Source organism: Bombus pyrosoma, linkage group LG7, assembly GCF_014825855.1.
Source record: "Bombus pyrosoma isolate SC7728 linkage group LG7, ASM1482585v1, whole genome shotgun sequence".
Lineage (NCBI taxonomy): Eukaryota > Metazoa > Arthropoda > Insecta > Hymenoptera > Apidae > Bombus > Bombus pyrosoma.
The window spans coordinates 3,278,666-3,295,558 of NC_057776.1; the positions used below are offsets into that span (position 1 = coordinate 3,278,666).

The window sequence follows — 16,893 nt, forward strand, 5'->3', positions numbered from 1 at the left end:
TCTACAGCTGTATGCATGATATAGCAACGTTTTAGAATTTTCATTTGCAAAAACTTTCTATAAAATAGATATTTGAAATATTTATTAATAAAAATGAAATTTGGAGGAAAGAGAAATTCAAAGATTAAAAATGTCTTCTTTGGCCCGAGTTTATGTTTTGATAAATATTCCAAAATTTTTGAAAATTAGCCCATTAAAAAGAATTAAACTGTTTCCCAGAGAAGTTAGTCTTACTCTTCCCCTTTATAAGAATTCATTGTTCTCGAACCATATCTCATAATTGAAGTATTTCATTTGCGTAGAGAAGTAGCGTAATCGAAGTCGCTCTAGTAATTCCGAGAAAGGGTGCTTTCGTGAAAGATGCGTGATTTGGAAACGAATGTAATAGAGAGACACGTAGATCTGGATCCAAGAGCAACGTCCCCTACATGGATATGTCGAGACTGGTGGCTGCTTGTGTCGAGCTACCACATGGTCTATATCTGACGACGCATTATCTGCTTTACTGCCTCCAGCAAACTCGGTATTGCATCCTACTTGAGTTGTTCTCGTGACACTCCCGATACATCCACTGCTATACCTACAGTACTACTATATTCCACCTTTCTTTTAAGCGGAACCTTTACCCAAGTTTCCCTTTTCCTTTTTTTCGTCCTTTTTCTATCTAGCTTCTTTTCTAGGGTCTTTTTCTTGTCCCTTCAACAGACTATACATATATCTTTATCCTTTGCTTTGTCGCATGGCCAGCCACCTTTTATTTTATGCCTTCCTCTGTCTCCTTTCTGTCCTTTCACCGACGTTTCAATTTTTTCGCCTCTATCGAACATTTTGCTGCCTTGAGATCCAATTTCTCTACTCTGATGTTGCTCTTTTCCTCATCTACCTTTCTCGATTTTCTTGGTCCCTTCTGTGTCACTTGTTTCTTTCAAATTCTTCTCTCTCTTGGGGATTACACGATGCTGCGAGAAGTATCGTTTGTTTAGACAAAGAATATCTATCCAGAGATTTCAGAAGTTTGACGTACTAAGTTGCAAGTTCAAAAGACACGTTATTGCAGTAACTGTTCAATCTGGTTTCTATAGGCCAGAATTTTCTCGAAACATATCTTTGATCGCCGGAACATAATCCTTTACTCGTAGTAGTTCAACATTGTTCAAAGTGATCTTCCAAGCTACCTGGCTTCCCTCCTCTCTTCAGGGTTGGTACACGAACTCCGATTGAAATCTCAAAGCTCATATTATATATGGAAGACCTATATTATAGGACAGTTACTTTACACAAATATTGTGTTATTGCAATTTCTGTAACAAATTAAAATTGAAAAAATTGAATTAAATTTATAGAAATTGAATCTATTACAATTTTAGAATTAAAAGATTCTTGTCGGTTGGAGTTTTTACAAGAGTTTTCCTATCGTTTTAGAATCTTAACTATCTTATTTATATATTATACTCTTTAACAGTCAGAAAATCCGTAATCTATGTAGCTACATTGAACTAAATAATTATCGAACACCTTTGTATAGCTATATTTTCTGTAAAAGTCGATATTACAACTATTTTACAGTAGAATATTGCAATATATCTGTATTAAAAAAATAGATATAGAAAATGTTTGTATGATAAAATTTTCTATAAAAATAATGTGTAATTACAACTAAAAATAAGAATCACAATCTCCAAAAAAATCCTTCATAGTCCCGTTGAAAATCGCGACAAGTTGAAAACCCGGATTATAGAATAAACTGTTTCCCCTAAAGTGCATTAGTTTTTCCATTTCCATTTGCATAGAGGCCGCGTTGCTCGTCCTCAACGTTGACACACGATTAAGGATTGCCTTCTGTATATCACCAGCGTGTCTGCCACTCTCCAACTCCCATAAACTCGATTCCCGTTACTTCGGCCGATTCGGTTGCACCCTGGATACCGGAAAAGTGTCTCGTCCGAAGTCGGAAAGCGATGACGGCCGCGCACCGCGTCGCAACGCGACAATAGCTCCGATGAGCAACTTCGACAAAGGGAAACGCGCGTTTATTGTCTCATTGTCTTCGTCTCCACTTCGTTGCTCTCGATAATTTTGTCAATTTCATCCGGCCCCTAGACGTTTCGGCCATTGCACGGTTTCCACCGACGAAAAATCAATTCGGACGCTAAGTAGTCCTAGTCGAGATTCTTTGCTATGTTTACGATATATTTCAATTGTATTCTGGTATTTTACTAGTTCAAATACATAAAATGTAGATATATTGCTCAGGGAAGTTGAACTTTCTACTCTCATCATTAAAATGTTAATTTGTGTAGATATGAATTCGTGTGCCCCATTTTTAATTAATTCGAATATATAAATATCAATATTATCAGAATTACAAAGGTCAGAGGTGAGAATATTATTGGCGAAAGTGGTTCTCGTTTGTTTTTACGAAATATCCTTGGAAAAGGGAGAAATATTGATATGAGATATTGTTCGTTTATTATGGAATTAAATATCCAAAGATAATTCCGTCATTAATCGGATGTTCGTAAAAAAGGTGTAAAAATTGCTCTATATAGCAACCTACTTGAATGGAAGTAGAATTAAATTTAAAATCCTAATAAATATATTGCGGATGTTTATGCATTTCCATGTTTTCATAAATATAACTAAAAACTCGGCTGTAAATAAGAAATTTGTTTCATTCATTCACTAAATATTATAAAAAGTACTTCGTTTTGGATGTCCTTGTTTATTGTATGCATTCTGCGAATCTTTGCACTTATAAATCCCTCAAAAATGTATAAACAACCGCAGTTTACTAATTAATATCTAAATGTATCTTACGACCCAACGTGTTCGATTAGACTAATCGAAATCGATTAACTCGTACACGGTATTATAGTTTCGAATATTTGTAACACATCTGAATATTAAATTACAAGAGCTGACAGCCTTAATTCATCAACAAATATGTAACTCCTTGTCAGTTGAACGATGTTTTTTAATTGCACGTGTTCGTGTCGTTAATTTAATTGTACTTCAGGAGCGGTTCCCGTTTCGTTCATCCCCACCGCTTACCTAACCTCACTCGCTTGGTTTCTATTTCCTTTATTGCGCTTACGTATGCAACATTTCCAAATCAGGAGTGCTGCCAAGTGGGACGTGGCACATTTCCTGCTTTACCCTGTGCTGGTTACTATTTTTAGGGTTTTTTTGCTCTTCTTTTTTTCAACAGGAGTCAATGACTTCGCGAATGCACGAACCTGTGTGTGTTTACGTTAAAATCTGCATCGCTCAGGAATTGGTAGGAAGTTTTGACAAAGAGAACGATTCCAGCGTTATCGCTGTACGTTGATGGAGGATATCCAAATATAGTACTGGTTATCGCCTTAATTTAGAACTATGCCCGCGTGCATGCAAACGCGTGTATCATACGCAACGATTACCCGTTTGATTACAATTTAGCTCACAGCCGGCAATATTTCGCAACTTTGTTGAAATTGGATTAAGGAACGTGCCGGATAATAAATAAATTGTTCTCGTGGCCGAGACAAATTGCAAATAATCGTGATATGAATTACTTGCTAACCTCAAAATGTTGGAGTTTCTTATTTTTTTGTAAAGCGTACATAGCGTTCAAGAAATATCAAATTTATATGGACATTTACGATTTACAATAGTTTACAATAGTTTACAATAGTATACGACTAATTATTGAAAATACTTTTATGAATATATGTATTATGTGTGTGTATACGGAATTTGGAAGTTCCATTTTTCATTTAATTTCTACATTAAGTGTTAAAATACTTTAAACTACTATAACTAGTAAACTATAGTAAAGTGCTATATGTATATCTTTAATGTTAGAAATATGTGAACATATATTTAATATTAAAATGTTATAGATTAATTTGTATTCCATATTCAAAACACTCGAAAAATTTTTCCTAATCTAATGAAGATTTTAGTACAATTGTTGGTGAATACTCATTCCTATGAAGACATTCCATTCTAAAAGGAGCTGAGTCTCGCATATTTTCAAGCTTCCTTTTCAATTTTCGAATGTGAATGCGTATATGTTATGTACACAGTATACAGTACACACGTCTCTGTCATCGAACGTGACACAATGGCCATCGATGAGACGACAACTCTCGACAAAGGCAAAAGTTGCTGCATTGTCTCTCGGCTTCCATGATATCCACTGGAGTGTACCGATAATTTTGTCAATTCCGACTGGTGGCAACGCCGCTTTTTCTTCTTTCTGGATACAAGACAAATAGTAACGGTTTTCAATTACCTTTCACAGCACATAGGTTTTTTTTATTGTTAGACGCCTGGTAGATTTTAACCTGCCACAGGGGTTGTTGGCACTTTTAACCTTTACTCTTCATGAAAATCAATTACTTTTTTAGCTTTTTTTTTGTTTGTTTGTTTTCGCAGTAACTTTTTATACTCTTTTTCCTTTTTCTATTTTCTACTTTTTACTTGTATCGTGCACCGGAGATCAATTTGACAGTCATTGGAATAGTTTTGACGTTAAGTGTCCTTTACAATAGTAAAATGTATTCACCGATTGTAAGATATATCCACTCAGTCAGACATTAATATTTTTGTTAAAAATATTTTTTTATTGGGAAACGATATAAGCCAAATTTCCGATGTTTGAGATAATCAATATAATGGATACGTATAAAGGATCACTGTACGTATTGAATATATTAAATACTTAAAGTAACAGAAGAATTAATATTCACGGGTAATTCAGAAAAGCAGATATTTGTGTTTTTGTAACCTTTAATAGGTGATTCTTCTAGACATATGTGAGATAAATTCGAACCTGCAAATCATTTTTTCCTAGAATCTACAATTTTCGAAAATATCATCTAAACATTTACATATGTTTAAATAATGATCGAAGTGAAAAGGACACCTAAAACACGCCATTTTTTGCTTATATTATTCAGTTTATTTCAAAATCTGGGGAATAATTTAACCATAGCACGCAATAGAGTATGTTTTGTTTCCAATATAAAAGCGAAATAGTAACAAAACACATGGCGGTGGCAGTGATACTCAATGTTGGCGGTTCCCTCGTCTGCCGCTCGGCTTAATAGAACCGCTAAACGCGCGGCTGTTATCCTCCAGTATTGAGTACCATTACCGTTGCTGCGTGTTTTGCCAAAGTTTTTCTCTTTTATATTGAAAACAAACCATGATTTTTCAGCTTTTCTCGATGCTTTCCTTAGCATAAATGTCTGTTGCATCACATGCTATAGTTAGATTTTCTTTAAGGCTTTTAATTTTTTAAATAAATTGAAAAATGTAAGGAATGTCCACAGAATTTGTTCGTCTCAATTGCAACTCACTAGCTGCTAATGTAGAAGCATAAAACGTCTCCGAAATTGAAAATTTGCAATTATGTTCAAAATTATTTTTTTTTTTAACTGTGGGTTCTAGGTAAAAACGTTTTGCAGGTGTTTACCTCTCTACGGTCTACAGAAATCGCCTATTGAAGGTTGCAAAATTAAATACGTGTTGAACAGTGTTATCAGCAACGAAATCGATAGTGAATATTCGATGCAATTATATTCCCCTTTATATTTCTACTATATAACATCACTCTATAAACTTTCCAGTAATGATCAAAGCTATGAAAGACTGTAATTAAGACTAAACTACAAACAAGGTGAACATACATGTATGCTTTACACTCCTTCATCAAAGCTGTCTTTCATTTGAATCTCTCCTAACCTGTTACGTCTTCGAAACTTCTTAAGACATATATAACGTGTATAAGTACAAAGATCTGGAAATTAGTAAACGAGCTTCAAAGAATTCGTATGGTAGCTGTTCCGTGCAACATACCGCCTCTTGTTATCTTCCAGGACATTTTCAAAGAATCTGTTAATCCGAGCTTCCATCATGGCGGGAAGAACGCATCGTGTTCCAATGTGTGAACTCCTGTACAACATACATATAAGTACTTTCCTCTTCCACGAGATTCCTCCAACACGAGTTTTTACCTTCCTTTGTCACCTTCGTGTGTCTGTTCATTTTCTCAACACCGCGTCGGTTCTATCTGGCACGCCTCTGTAAACAAAAGCAAAGCCGCATTGCTGGGCTCCACGATGCACACAGAGCGAGAGAAAGAAGAAGAAAGGATACGGCGAGGGTGGTCTGGGAGGGAGTAGGGATCTTTTAAAAATAGCTTTCTCCACAAGAAAGCCTCGAGTGGGTTTCTCTAATTAAACAGAATTTCCTTGGTTAACCACGCCGACAAGTGTCGCCAGGACTCTCTCTCTCTCTCTCTCTCTCTTGTTGCACTGAATTTATACCCGCGCCACTGTCACTGCGGCTAATTATGCAGCTTAGTGACTTTTCTCAATTTTCACTATTTTATTTCAGTTTTTCTTTTTTTTTTCAAAGGTTTATTGTATTATTAGACAGTGGATTTTTATATAGATTCATATTTTTATGAACACATTTAAAGAAATAGAGCTCAATTAGAAATCTGTTTCACCTCCTTAGAATTACAACGAGCACTTTGTAAATTTTATATATTCTTATATGTTTTTTTTTGTGTATGTAAATTCTCTATAAATGCATTGACCTTTTTGATAAATTTTGGTTGGATTAAGCTGAGAAGGCATTAGGTTAAAAAGCCTTCTCCTTATTATAATTACCTCACTAAGGTTTCTATCTTTTATCTTTGTTTCTCCCTTCACCAACCCCTTTTTTCTTTCCTCTCTTTTAATCTACATGTCCTACAGCACGGTCACGCCAAATATACAGAGCGGACTGCTCGAAATTTCCAACGTCTGATTTACGTCGATAATATCGTCTCCAAGAGGGAAATGGGTCAAACGAATGTTACGTGTTATCAAAGGGAATATAAATTTGATCGAATAAAATCGTTCCAGCAGAGACGTACGAAGTAGCGTCGAACGTATTACATGTACATAGGTTAGGGTAACCTTTTGTTGGTTTTATGTCGATGAAACTAACAATATGTATCTGTCTGCTCGTAACGTATTTAAGAAAACAAGTTCCCACAAAATGCGGCTTCCTCGCTAGGTATAACTATACTTAGAGGAGAAGCTTATCTCCGTTACGACCCAAAAATCGTTTTAGATACATGGTAACTCATTTTAGTAATAATATTCGGTTCATGTTATGAACTGAGAGGTTTACTATTGTAAACTATTGTTCCAAGTTCCTTCAATTGGTCAAGTTAATTTGACATCTGATATTTTTTTTGGCAGAAGTTATATATCTATGTTTAATATAATATTTTCCTTCAGAAATAGTAATATCGTGTGAATGTAAATCAAATGGTAATTTCGAATGACTTATTTCGCGCAGTTAAATGTTTTTTTTTCCATTGTCAGAATTCACTGCAGAAATTTCATCTTCAGCTCTACTTCTTTTTTGTCTTGGCTTTTTCTTAATCGCGAGCATCGTGTACATTGGTTGGTGGTGGATTTTTCCTCTGTCGTTTCTGTGACTGTTTTCCATGTTTTTATTTCGTCAGTGCTTTATAATTGAAGAAAAAAGCGCTTTCCAAGTAATAAGAGCGGAATCTCTAAAACGTAGCTTTCTTACGGTTCTGCTATAGAAAAAGCTCGAGTGGACTTCCGTAATTAAAGAGAATTTTCCGAGTGACATGTCAAATTAACTTAACGACTTTCGTACTCTGTTACGCTGGAGTTTTAACGATTTCGAATTCCCCTCCCCCATTTCATCCTTTCTTTTTAGCTCTCCTATATATATATATATATACACATACATACACACTCTTGTTACGTTCCACCGCGTGGTCTAGTGATCTCAAAGATTTCAGAGTGTGATGTATGTTTGTTAGCCGGTAGGCATTTAATTTTCTCTAAACTAACAAGGATATGTTTGAAATTGTGCATATACAGGCATCAAAAGAATTTTTCTGTAAACGAACATCGTTATTATTTGATATTTGTCAAAGTGGAGATTAAAGAAAATGTTTCTCCATTTTTTTGATAAATAAATAAAAAACAGTACAATATAATTGCAGGATTTTCCAACAAATTGTAAACACGTATTTCGAATGCAATATATATATAAAACATATTAATGAAGCGCGTTAATTAAATTATTCCCAGCAAACGCAACGGTTAGAGAATCCGATTCATTGTTGCTTATTACTGCAAGTATTATTGTTGAAACGCATTGTGTTCAAAATCGCAGTAGATAATGTATGCCTGTGTTAAAGTAAACAATTTTATTGCTCATGGCACACAGTGTGTTAGAGGAAAAAAGACTAATTACGTTTCGTAACAGAGAGATTACAAAAATTTGATGGCACTCCAATGCACTTAAAAATGATCAATGTCTGATCACTGCTATCTTGAGTTTTTCCTTACAATTGATCTTTTCATATATTCTTACATTACTTTATATTCTTCTCCTGTGGCGCCTTTCATTATTCAAATAAATCCTTCAAAAATAGAGTTTTCTCTTCATCAAAATTTTTACCATGACATTTATCGAAAAATTAAATTAAGCCTACAAAAATGTTGTAAAATCACTTTAAGTCTCATACATAAATATAATCTATGAATAAAAGTATCTGTTGCACCAATGCAAGATGGCGAATAACTTAGCAGCAGCCACCCGCTATACATCTCTTCGATTTATCTTTCTATTCGAAATTGATTTTTCAACGGACATGTCACAGAGAATGCAGAGTTACGCTGCTTACCCCCTATACCCATGGATGCTTGCAGATCCTGAAAGCTTGAGATTCGCCAAATTCCATAGTTTACAGTCGAATGACGAGGACAACTTCCATTCTCCACCTAGAGACGTATAATACCATTCCTAACCTCGCAACCGACAAACTCTGAAAATAAACGTGTCGACTCAACTTTCATGGAAATAGTCTTTATTGTTATAAATTTATATATGCATCTATTATATTTGCACATACATATATATGGAAATATGTAATGGAAAAATATAAGAAAAATTTTGGATATCATATTTTTCTATTCATGGCTAAAGCATTAAAGGTGAGAATATATGGTAGAGCGATATCTCGACCAGTTTCCTGTGCAGCGTCGTTGCTCAGGTCGATAGTATTCGATATCAGGCTGTTGGCTCCATAGAAATGGATATTATAACTGATTCCGTTCCTCTCTTCATCCTTACAACGCGCAGGGAGGGAAAGGAAATCAACAATACAGTTCCTCGTTAAAAGGAGCGTTTCTATGTATGGTAGTTTATCGACTCGCGCACCCGATTGCTAACTTTGCTTGTCATAAAAACATGCTTCTTTTTATCATTTTCTTATACGTACTTCAATTCTACAAATAATAACTCTTATTAATATTTAAACACATTTTTTTCTCTTTTTCCACTGTACGCCATACGTTCATGTCTTGAACATTTCTTCAAAATTCAAACGTAGGAAAGTCAATGTCGTGTCAAATAAATCCTGAACATACATTTTTAACCTTTTCGACCTCCCTGAAACGCGCTGCCATCGTAGGATTGAAAAGTTTACCTTAGAGGTAAACAGAAAACCCCTCATGAGGTCCTATTGTGAGTATTCCCTTCCCAAGAAAAGAACACGTGGACGACAGGCGATTAGTTACCGTCAAAACACATGTCGAGGGTTATTCGTGGTTGGAGAGATCACCGTGTTACTTTTTCACGATAGAGATTATTTCGTGAGCCGACATATGTCCCCCGGACATATGACATCAAGATACTCCTTCCAGAGTTCTTTCAACTCAGAAGGTTCTTTCGATGTCTCAGGGTGATGTCATGCTCATAAAATTTACCCTACGGACTCCTTCAATTGTCCTAGTTATAATAACTGTTTACAGACAGCGTTGCCACTACTGTTCGTGCAAAAATTTCAGTTTACGGTTATCAGAGAGATACCTGATTTATATTAGTTGTGTGGGGGATATATGCGGTGATTCACGAAAGTATTTGAACACTTACCATAAAAAAAGGTTATGTATAGATTGTATAAGTTAATGAATTAATTTGATTATACTGATAAAATTTGAAACCATTAAATGTATTATGTCTAAGTTACAAGATATTTATCGCAAACATATATATTCAGTAAAAAATTAGTTTACCGCATGAATAGCCATTTTAAACATATAGAAATTGTTAAGAATTATCCCACATACTGAATACATATTGATGTATATTAATGTATAATTGATTATCCAAATAATTTTAGCCCTTATGCATAGTATGTATGTATTGTATTGTAATAAATATTTTCTAACTTTTATGTACATTGTATATTCGGAAATAGTTTCTAAAAGTGTTCAGGTATCTTTCTCAGCCACTGTACGTTTTGTCAGTTTCTTTATAAAAAGACAGGATCGTAATGTTTCGTATAGTTCATAAAATTCCCTTCGTCTTTGGATTTCAGCCTTGTTCTTTTTTACTGTTTGAAATATAAATACGTATATATAGCCAGTGGTTATTGTGACTAACTCGATATGACGCTTCACGCGAAGGCCATTACGCATAAATACGGTTTCTGAATTACGATCACTTATTATTATTATTATCGCGATGATTACAGATGACGCCCACTGTATGGGTAATTAGTAATACATATTCTTGGACGGTAATTCCATCTCGTAAATAACATGGACTACTAAGCAGTGTAACACGATACTAGAAACTTTCTTCATCGATGTCGCCACAACAATACGCTGTAGGAATGCTGGAAGTTGCGGTTTTTGTTGCATGCGATCGCAGACTTTGTTAAGCCCTGTTTACAAACAACCTATCGACATGTTATTACACAGGGTTGCGGTTTCATAGTCTCGTTTTTTTCGCCAGTGTCCAACCCTCGATTTAATCAACCGAATAACACACGAGAGGAGAAAGTATACGACACGTAGCTCGTTTTAAAGTTAAAATGGAAAGCCGTTGGATTATATAAGAAATTCTGAATTATTCATGACTGAAATTGAACGATACGGATTTGTTCCATTCTATTGGGTATGCGACACAAAAAGTATTTATTGAAATTCTTTCATCTTATTATTCGATGAAAGTTCTTTAGCTTTCCTGTCGTCCTCACCATAGTATCAAGGTTTTAATATCACAAATATAAGGTTTTTGCGAAGACGAATTGCTTCTTGTCGATCATCTCGTTAGTCTTCTTACTCGATGAAACGACTAACAATAGTGATGTGACCAGATATTGTAACGACACCTTACATTGATTTTTGCAATGTCGATACATCTACTACGGAGAAAATATTCGTGTCACGTTTGACAACAGATGAAAGGAACAAAGTTACTCGGACAAACGAAATTGTTATCTTATCAATCTTTATGAAAAGATACGTTTTTAGCTAGCATATCTTTGATATCTAAACAAATACGTATTGATTTATTCGATTTGTTTGGGTATATTTGAGGTATTAGATTTTTATAATATTTAGAACGAACATTATCTATTCAGGTCAATTGAAATTCAATGTGAACAAAGTCCAAATTTATCCTTATTGTATTCCATTTTCTCTTCAAAGAAATGTTTGACAGTTGTGTATTCACACTGTGACAGACTAAAGAATCGAATTTAAAATGGAGAGCACGAGGTTGCAGTAACAAGTTTTCCGGTGGCTTTGTCCTTGTCTTGAATTTCGTTCCCGAAACAGCCGGTTTGGGAGCCACTGTTTTGCACAGGATCAATTTCAAGAGATCTCTTTGAAGACGTGCTCAAAGCGTTGCATATTATGCGCCTCTAACCGTACATCGTTCAAACGCGTGTGATGCAAGGAAGGACCTTGAAACAATGATTTATGCGTATCGTCATGTGCACCCTTTACCAAATCAATCTGCAGCTTCCGTGGCCGGGATCGGTCAGGGCCGTCGTACAGTGTCGCAATTTTGTCGCGCCACCACACGTCGTTCCGCATATTTATGAACCTCCATTGAAAATGCACCGACTTTTCTCACAAAAATTTAGTGGACCAGCCAACATTTTTACATATTATGCACACGTATATATTGTAGGATGGATTTAAAGAGATTAAAAATTTAATTCCACTAAAATTTCGTCTCGTTAAAGCGTCAGATGTTATAATAGAGGTTAATGAACGTTAAATGAACAAATGCAAATATTCTTAACCTCAGAATAAGATAGTGATATTTTGTCTCGACTGTTATCTAACGTTCATTTATAATAATGATCTGCATCTTCATATGCATAATGTCTGTGAAAATTTGACAACAGAAGACAAAGCATTCCACGAGATACACAAAGTGGTAATTAATCTCGAAAATTATTTCAACGAACAATTATCGTGGTGAGAGATATGTATTGAAAATAGCACGCTCAGTACGCCATATGTTCTTCGGAATAGATTAAATTTCCCGGATGATCACGTCGCTTCGAAATTATAATTATGGTTTATTCAATATTCTGTACTAACGTTTAATCGCGTATCGGAATAGCCTGAAAGCGATTCTGTATGTAACATTAATTAGAAACATAATTTGAGGAACGTTGTTCTTTTGCGTTGTATTATTCGAGTGTTACAATCTATTGAATGTAATACCACTTGCTAGATTTTAAGTAATTAATAAGATCAAAAGACTTGATTAATTTTATAAAACTTTTATGAAATACAAATACTCAGAGAGGACACTTCCGAAAAGCGTTTGTAATCTGGGTATATTCCATCTACTATAGTCCTGCCATCGTTCGTTTGTGCGAAGTTTAATATACGTAGCGAATTCATTTTCCGTCTTCCTTTTACCACAGTCTTTGCCTTCTCCACTTTTGTCTCTGACCAGCTTTTGCTTTATTTAGTGAATATGTTCTCTTTAACTTCGTGCACACTTTATTTCGCTTACTTATGAGCTTTTTACTACTTGATCCTCTTAATTGCGTATATATTATATACATACATATATAATAATATATATATATATATATTATTACATGTAATTCCTTAAATCACTACTATTTCTTTGCCTCTTTTATTCCCATTTATTGCCTTCGCGCATCTTTTCTCTCTTTTTTTATGGTATTTTTCTTTTCTTCAATTACTTTCCCAATTTTCAATTTACTCCTTCTTTCTCTTTTCTTCTTTACTCTATTTTTTGTCTCTTCCAATTCTTTTCCCAGAAACTCGCACACATGTTTTCCATTTCTTGCCATTTTTCGCTCAGTCACTCCATTTTCATCAAAGTTCCATTTTAGTCCCTTTATAATTCTTCAAACTTTTAAATCCTTTTCTCTCCCCCTTTTGACAAACTATTTAATCATTTTCATTCGTCTCTTTCGTTTCTTTTTTGGTTTCCCCCGTTCCCATTTCTTTCGATTTTTCTTCACGTGTTCCCAATTTTTATGCCCTCCCCTTCTTTTCTTCTCGTTCTTCTGCTGCTCCCCTCTCTTCTGTACTCTTTCCAGCGATCCCTTTTTTCACTCACCAGTGGCTGTTCTTTTCACCCCATAAGAATGCAGCCTGTGCGAAATGGCACCGCTACGAGCACGATTCGCGGAACTGCAGCTGCCGTTCATTAACGCGCGGTTATTAAACTTTTCGCCGCTGGTTTCGGCCCGATTTGTGCTATTCTCTTATGCCTACCTCCCTCGTTAAAATTCATTCTTCCAGGCCTTCAACATTCACAGCTATTTTCGTGTTAATCCTCTCTTCTGTTGGGATTCCGAACGAACTTCAATTCGACATTCTGTTCTTATGTGTTGAAATGTTGTTACATCGCCTTTTATACAATTTACTCAATACGAGTAGAATTAATTATCAGAATACTTCCAATGTTGTGTAGGAAGTTTAAAAGTTATTGTACTAAAGTTAATTATAGTGTGTGAAGGAAATTTGGTTTAGGAAATTTTGACTCTGCATTTACTACTGCTATTTACAATTTACAATTGCTTTGCACGTTTTAAAAAGACTCATTTTGTTTTACATTATATAATTCTTAGTTATTAAAGTTATCACTATCAATAATTTATTCTGAGAAGAGTATGTTTAATAAAGCTAGACAATTTCTCTATAGGTAATTTTTTAAAAATTTATTTTAGAAGTGCAGATTTATGTTTGGAAGTTTAATAATTTACAGAAGGATACATAAAACTGAACACTGTAATTTTTCTTCGGCTTATAACCTGTTTGATATATAGCGCCGCGAATATTATATCGTGCAATATCATTTTCCGTGAATAATGTTACTAAAAACGGAAATATTATTGTACCTTAGTGCCGTAAAATTAGTGGTTGAAAAACGAAGTTCGTACGAAATTTATGCTTCATAAATCGTACCCACCTGACAGAGTTCCGTAACATTAATTTTAATGAGGCATTGCTGCTTTGTCATACGCAGACATAATTATTAACCTACAAAAGGTATATAATAAAAAACTATTAATAGAATTTGAAAAAAGATAGAACTATCTGGTGCAGTATTTGTTTAAATTCAAGCAAAAACTACAGATATAAGCTTTGAAAACGAAGAGTGAAAAACGAGGTGAAGGTACCAGCTTAATTATAAATTTAAAAAGTTGGAAGCTAGTTTCTCGTTTGTAACGCCTCGTTAACGAAGACAGTTGCTTCTTAAGATTAATTAACATCCCTCTCGTCGAAACGAGGTTATAATACGTCGGGCCGCGAGTTCTCCCAAGATTAAAAAATCATTGCTCCCTTTCCCGTCATTCCGTGACCTCTTCTTTTCTTTCAGTCTGCGATGTTTCCCACGTTTCGATAATAATTAAACCAATCTGTACGAACAAAATGCTAGTAGTGCCTGATCAACTGAACTTTAGCTGAACCATTAGTACCTGTATTAACTGCTGCCGAACGTGAATCCACTTATATGAACGTCTAACAATAAGATGTAAAGAGTAGCAGCATGTGATTCTCATGCCTCGCAGTCGATACAAGTTTGCAACATTATTGTGTATTTAAGAGTAAATGTTTCATTGAATTCTCTGATATGAACATGAACTTCTGTTAACCGAGCGAAAAATCATGGTTGGTTAGGGAAGATATAGGTAGATTTCCTATTATATAAATGACCTGGTTATATGAACTAACTTGTCCCCCGACAAGCTATCAGAACACTCGTGCCCGCTTTCAATGTCATAAGAGATTGACGAACATCCGTCGCAATTTCTATTGAACTTCGGTTGCCATCGAGTAAATTCCTCCATTTCGTTGGAAAGAAATGTGTGGCGCCGTATTTTGATCACTTCATCATTGTATTATGAAATTCTCGTACTATCATAACTTTCAACTTCATTATTAAAAACCGACATACGTTTCACAAATACTATAAATAATCAATATTTGAATCGATATTTGAATTTTGTGTGAAGAAAAAGATAAAAAGCTGTTCAAGAATTATCATATTGAATATAGTATAATCAATAGGAATAAAGAAATTTATACGAAGAATATCAAAGGTGTACACTTGATAGGGGAAAAAATATATATAGCCATAGAATTAGTCAGGCTCGAAAATATACATATTTTATTCTATACATTATATAATATTTTAAAATGAAGTAAACAAGTATATTTTATAGACTACCATCATAAACAAAATTGAAGGTGTTCCCACTTTAAGGTCTCTTTAAATTGATGAAGGTATCTATATGCGTACGAGACGTATACGATCCTAAAAAGATCAATCGATGTGCCTCGATAATGCTTTAATTTACAACCTCGCTACATCCAATACTCCTATCAAGAATATGTACATATTTAATATATTAGATAGAGGAAAAAGCAATTGTGTATATAAGGATGAAAGATAAAATCGAGCTTTTGAAATGGAAATATAATCCATCCTTGTTCCATGGAAATAGAATTTATTCAAGACAATGAACACCAGAAACGGTAGTTTTATGCGGGTACCACGTAGTATTAATTTACTTCCAACGAGAAATGCGTGCGACGAATATCCTCAGTAAAACCATCACAATTTCCATAGCGATATTAGCGCTCTCTGTTTACTAATCACTAATTATATGTAGTCGCTCATTCCGCGAAAATTGAATCCACGGTTCAACGTTAGTCACCGAGTAACAATTATTATTTTTCATGCAATGCTTTCCAGTGGAGCTCATTAGTGAAAATGATCCAACGTTAATTGTACAACGTGTAGCGATAAAAATTTGCATAGTATTTCTCTTTCTCTGGCTCCTCCCTTCTTCTTCCCTCTTCTCAACCTAACCTATGTCCTATCCTGCTTTGCTCTCTCAATCTCCAGTTTTAGTAACAGTTAGCGAATTAACTGAATCGATATCGTTCGATCTTCTGGTCTTTGTTTCTTTTAGGAAATTAATTAAGATGTGGCATTCATTACCGGGAGACATTCGATCGTCACGACTCGAGTTTTTCTGTATTCATAATTTCTTTTTTATGGAATACTGAAGAATATACATTTTTCTTTCTAACTTTCCCATTGTTTATCAATCGCGTCTTTTTCCGTACATGTTCATGATATACGTACACACTGATGTAAGTACAACAAAAGATATTAATTCATTTAATTGGTACTTTTAGGTTATGGATGACCCATAGATCTTTGGGTTGAATTATTCAATTTATAGTTATTCAAGCGAGTGCTCTTACATGGTAATTAAAAACTACTTGAGTAAAAATTAAAATTAAATGAACTAGTCAGTTGAGGATAAAAACGGTCCATTTTAGAGAATCGCTCTATATTCTTTTCTAGGTTACCTTTATTTATCTTCTTTATCTATATTTTATCTGTAATGCACCCTTGCTACAAACTTATCACTAATAATTCATAAAACTTATCTGCCATATCTCATAAAATATGTTACCCTCAGGTTATCATTTGATGAGCAAGTTTCTTTTGCTAGTTTTTTTACAAGCTAAAAATTGCAGAAACGACGTCCTA

The 16,893-nt window shown here is 34.6% G+C and overlaps 2 protein-coding genes across 5 annotated transcripts in view; one reads left to right on the forward strand and one right to left on the reverse strand.

The window, feature by feature from the left end:
- Nucleotides 1-16,893, forward strand: part of LOC122569264 — a 41,825-nt gene that overhangs the window by 13,232 nt on the left and 11,700 nt on the right. Inside the window, exon 1 of one of the 2 annotated variants that reach the window (XM_043730049.1) lies at nucleotides 16,464-16,487. The exons of the other annotated variant lie outside the window; for it this stretch is intronic. The gene's annotated coding sequence lies outside the window, so the exon portion shown is untranslated. Of the gene's footprint in view, nucleotides 1-16,463; nucleotides 16,488-16,893 lie in introns of those variants that run through there. 2 annotated transcript variants of the gene reach the window in all.
- The window catches only part of LOC122569265, a 35,877-nt gene that overhangs the window by 4,863 nt on the left and 14,121 nt on the right, over nucleotides 1-16,893 (reverse strand). Inside the window, exon 5 of one of the 3 annotated variants that reach the window (XM_043730050.1) lies at nucleotides 1,243-1,301. The exons of 1 other annotated variant lie outside the window; for it this stretch is intronic. In XM_043730050.1, the coding sequence (XP_043585985.1) occupies nucleotides 1,258-1,301 (44 nt within the window). In that variant the 3' untranslated portion in view covers nucleotides 1,243-1,257. Of the gene's footprint in view, nucleotides 1-1,242; nucleotides 1,302-5,675; nucleotides 6,070-16,893 lie in introns of those variants that run through there. One more of the 3 variants, XM_043730051.1, reaches the window with a different exon arrangement.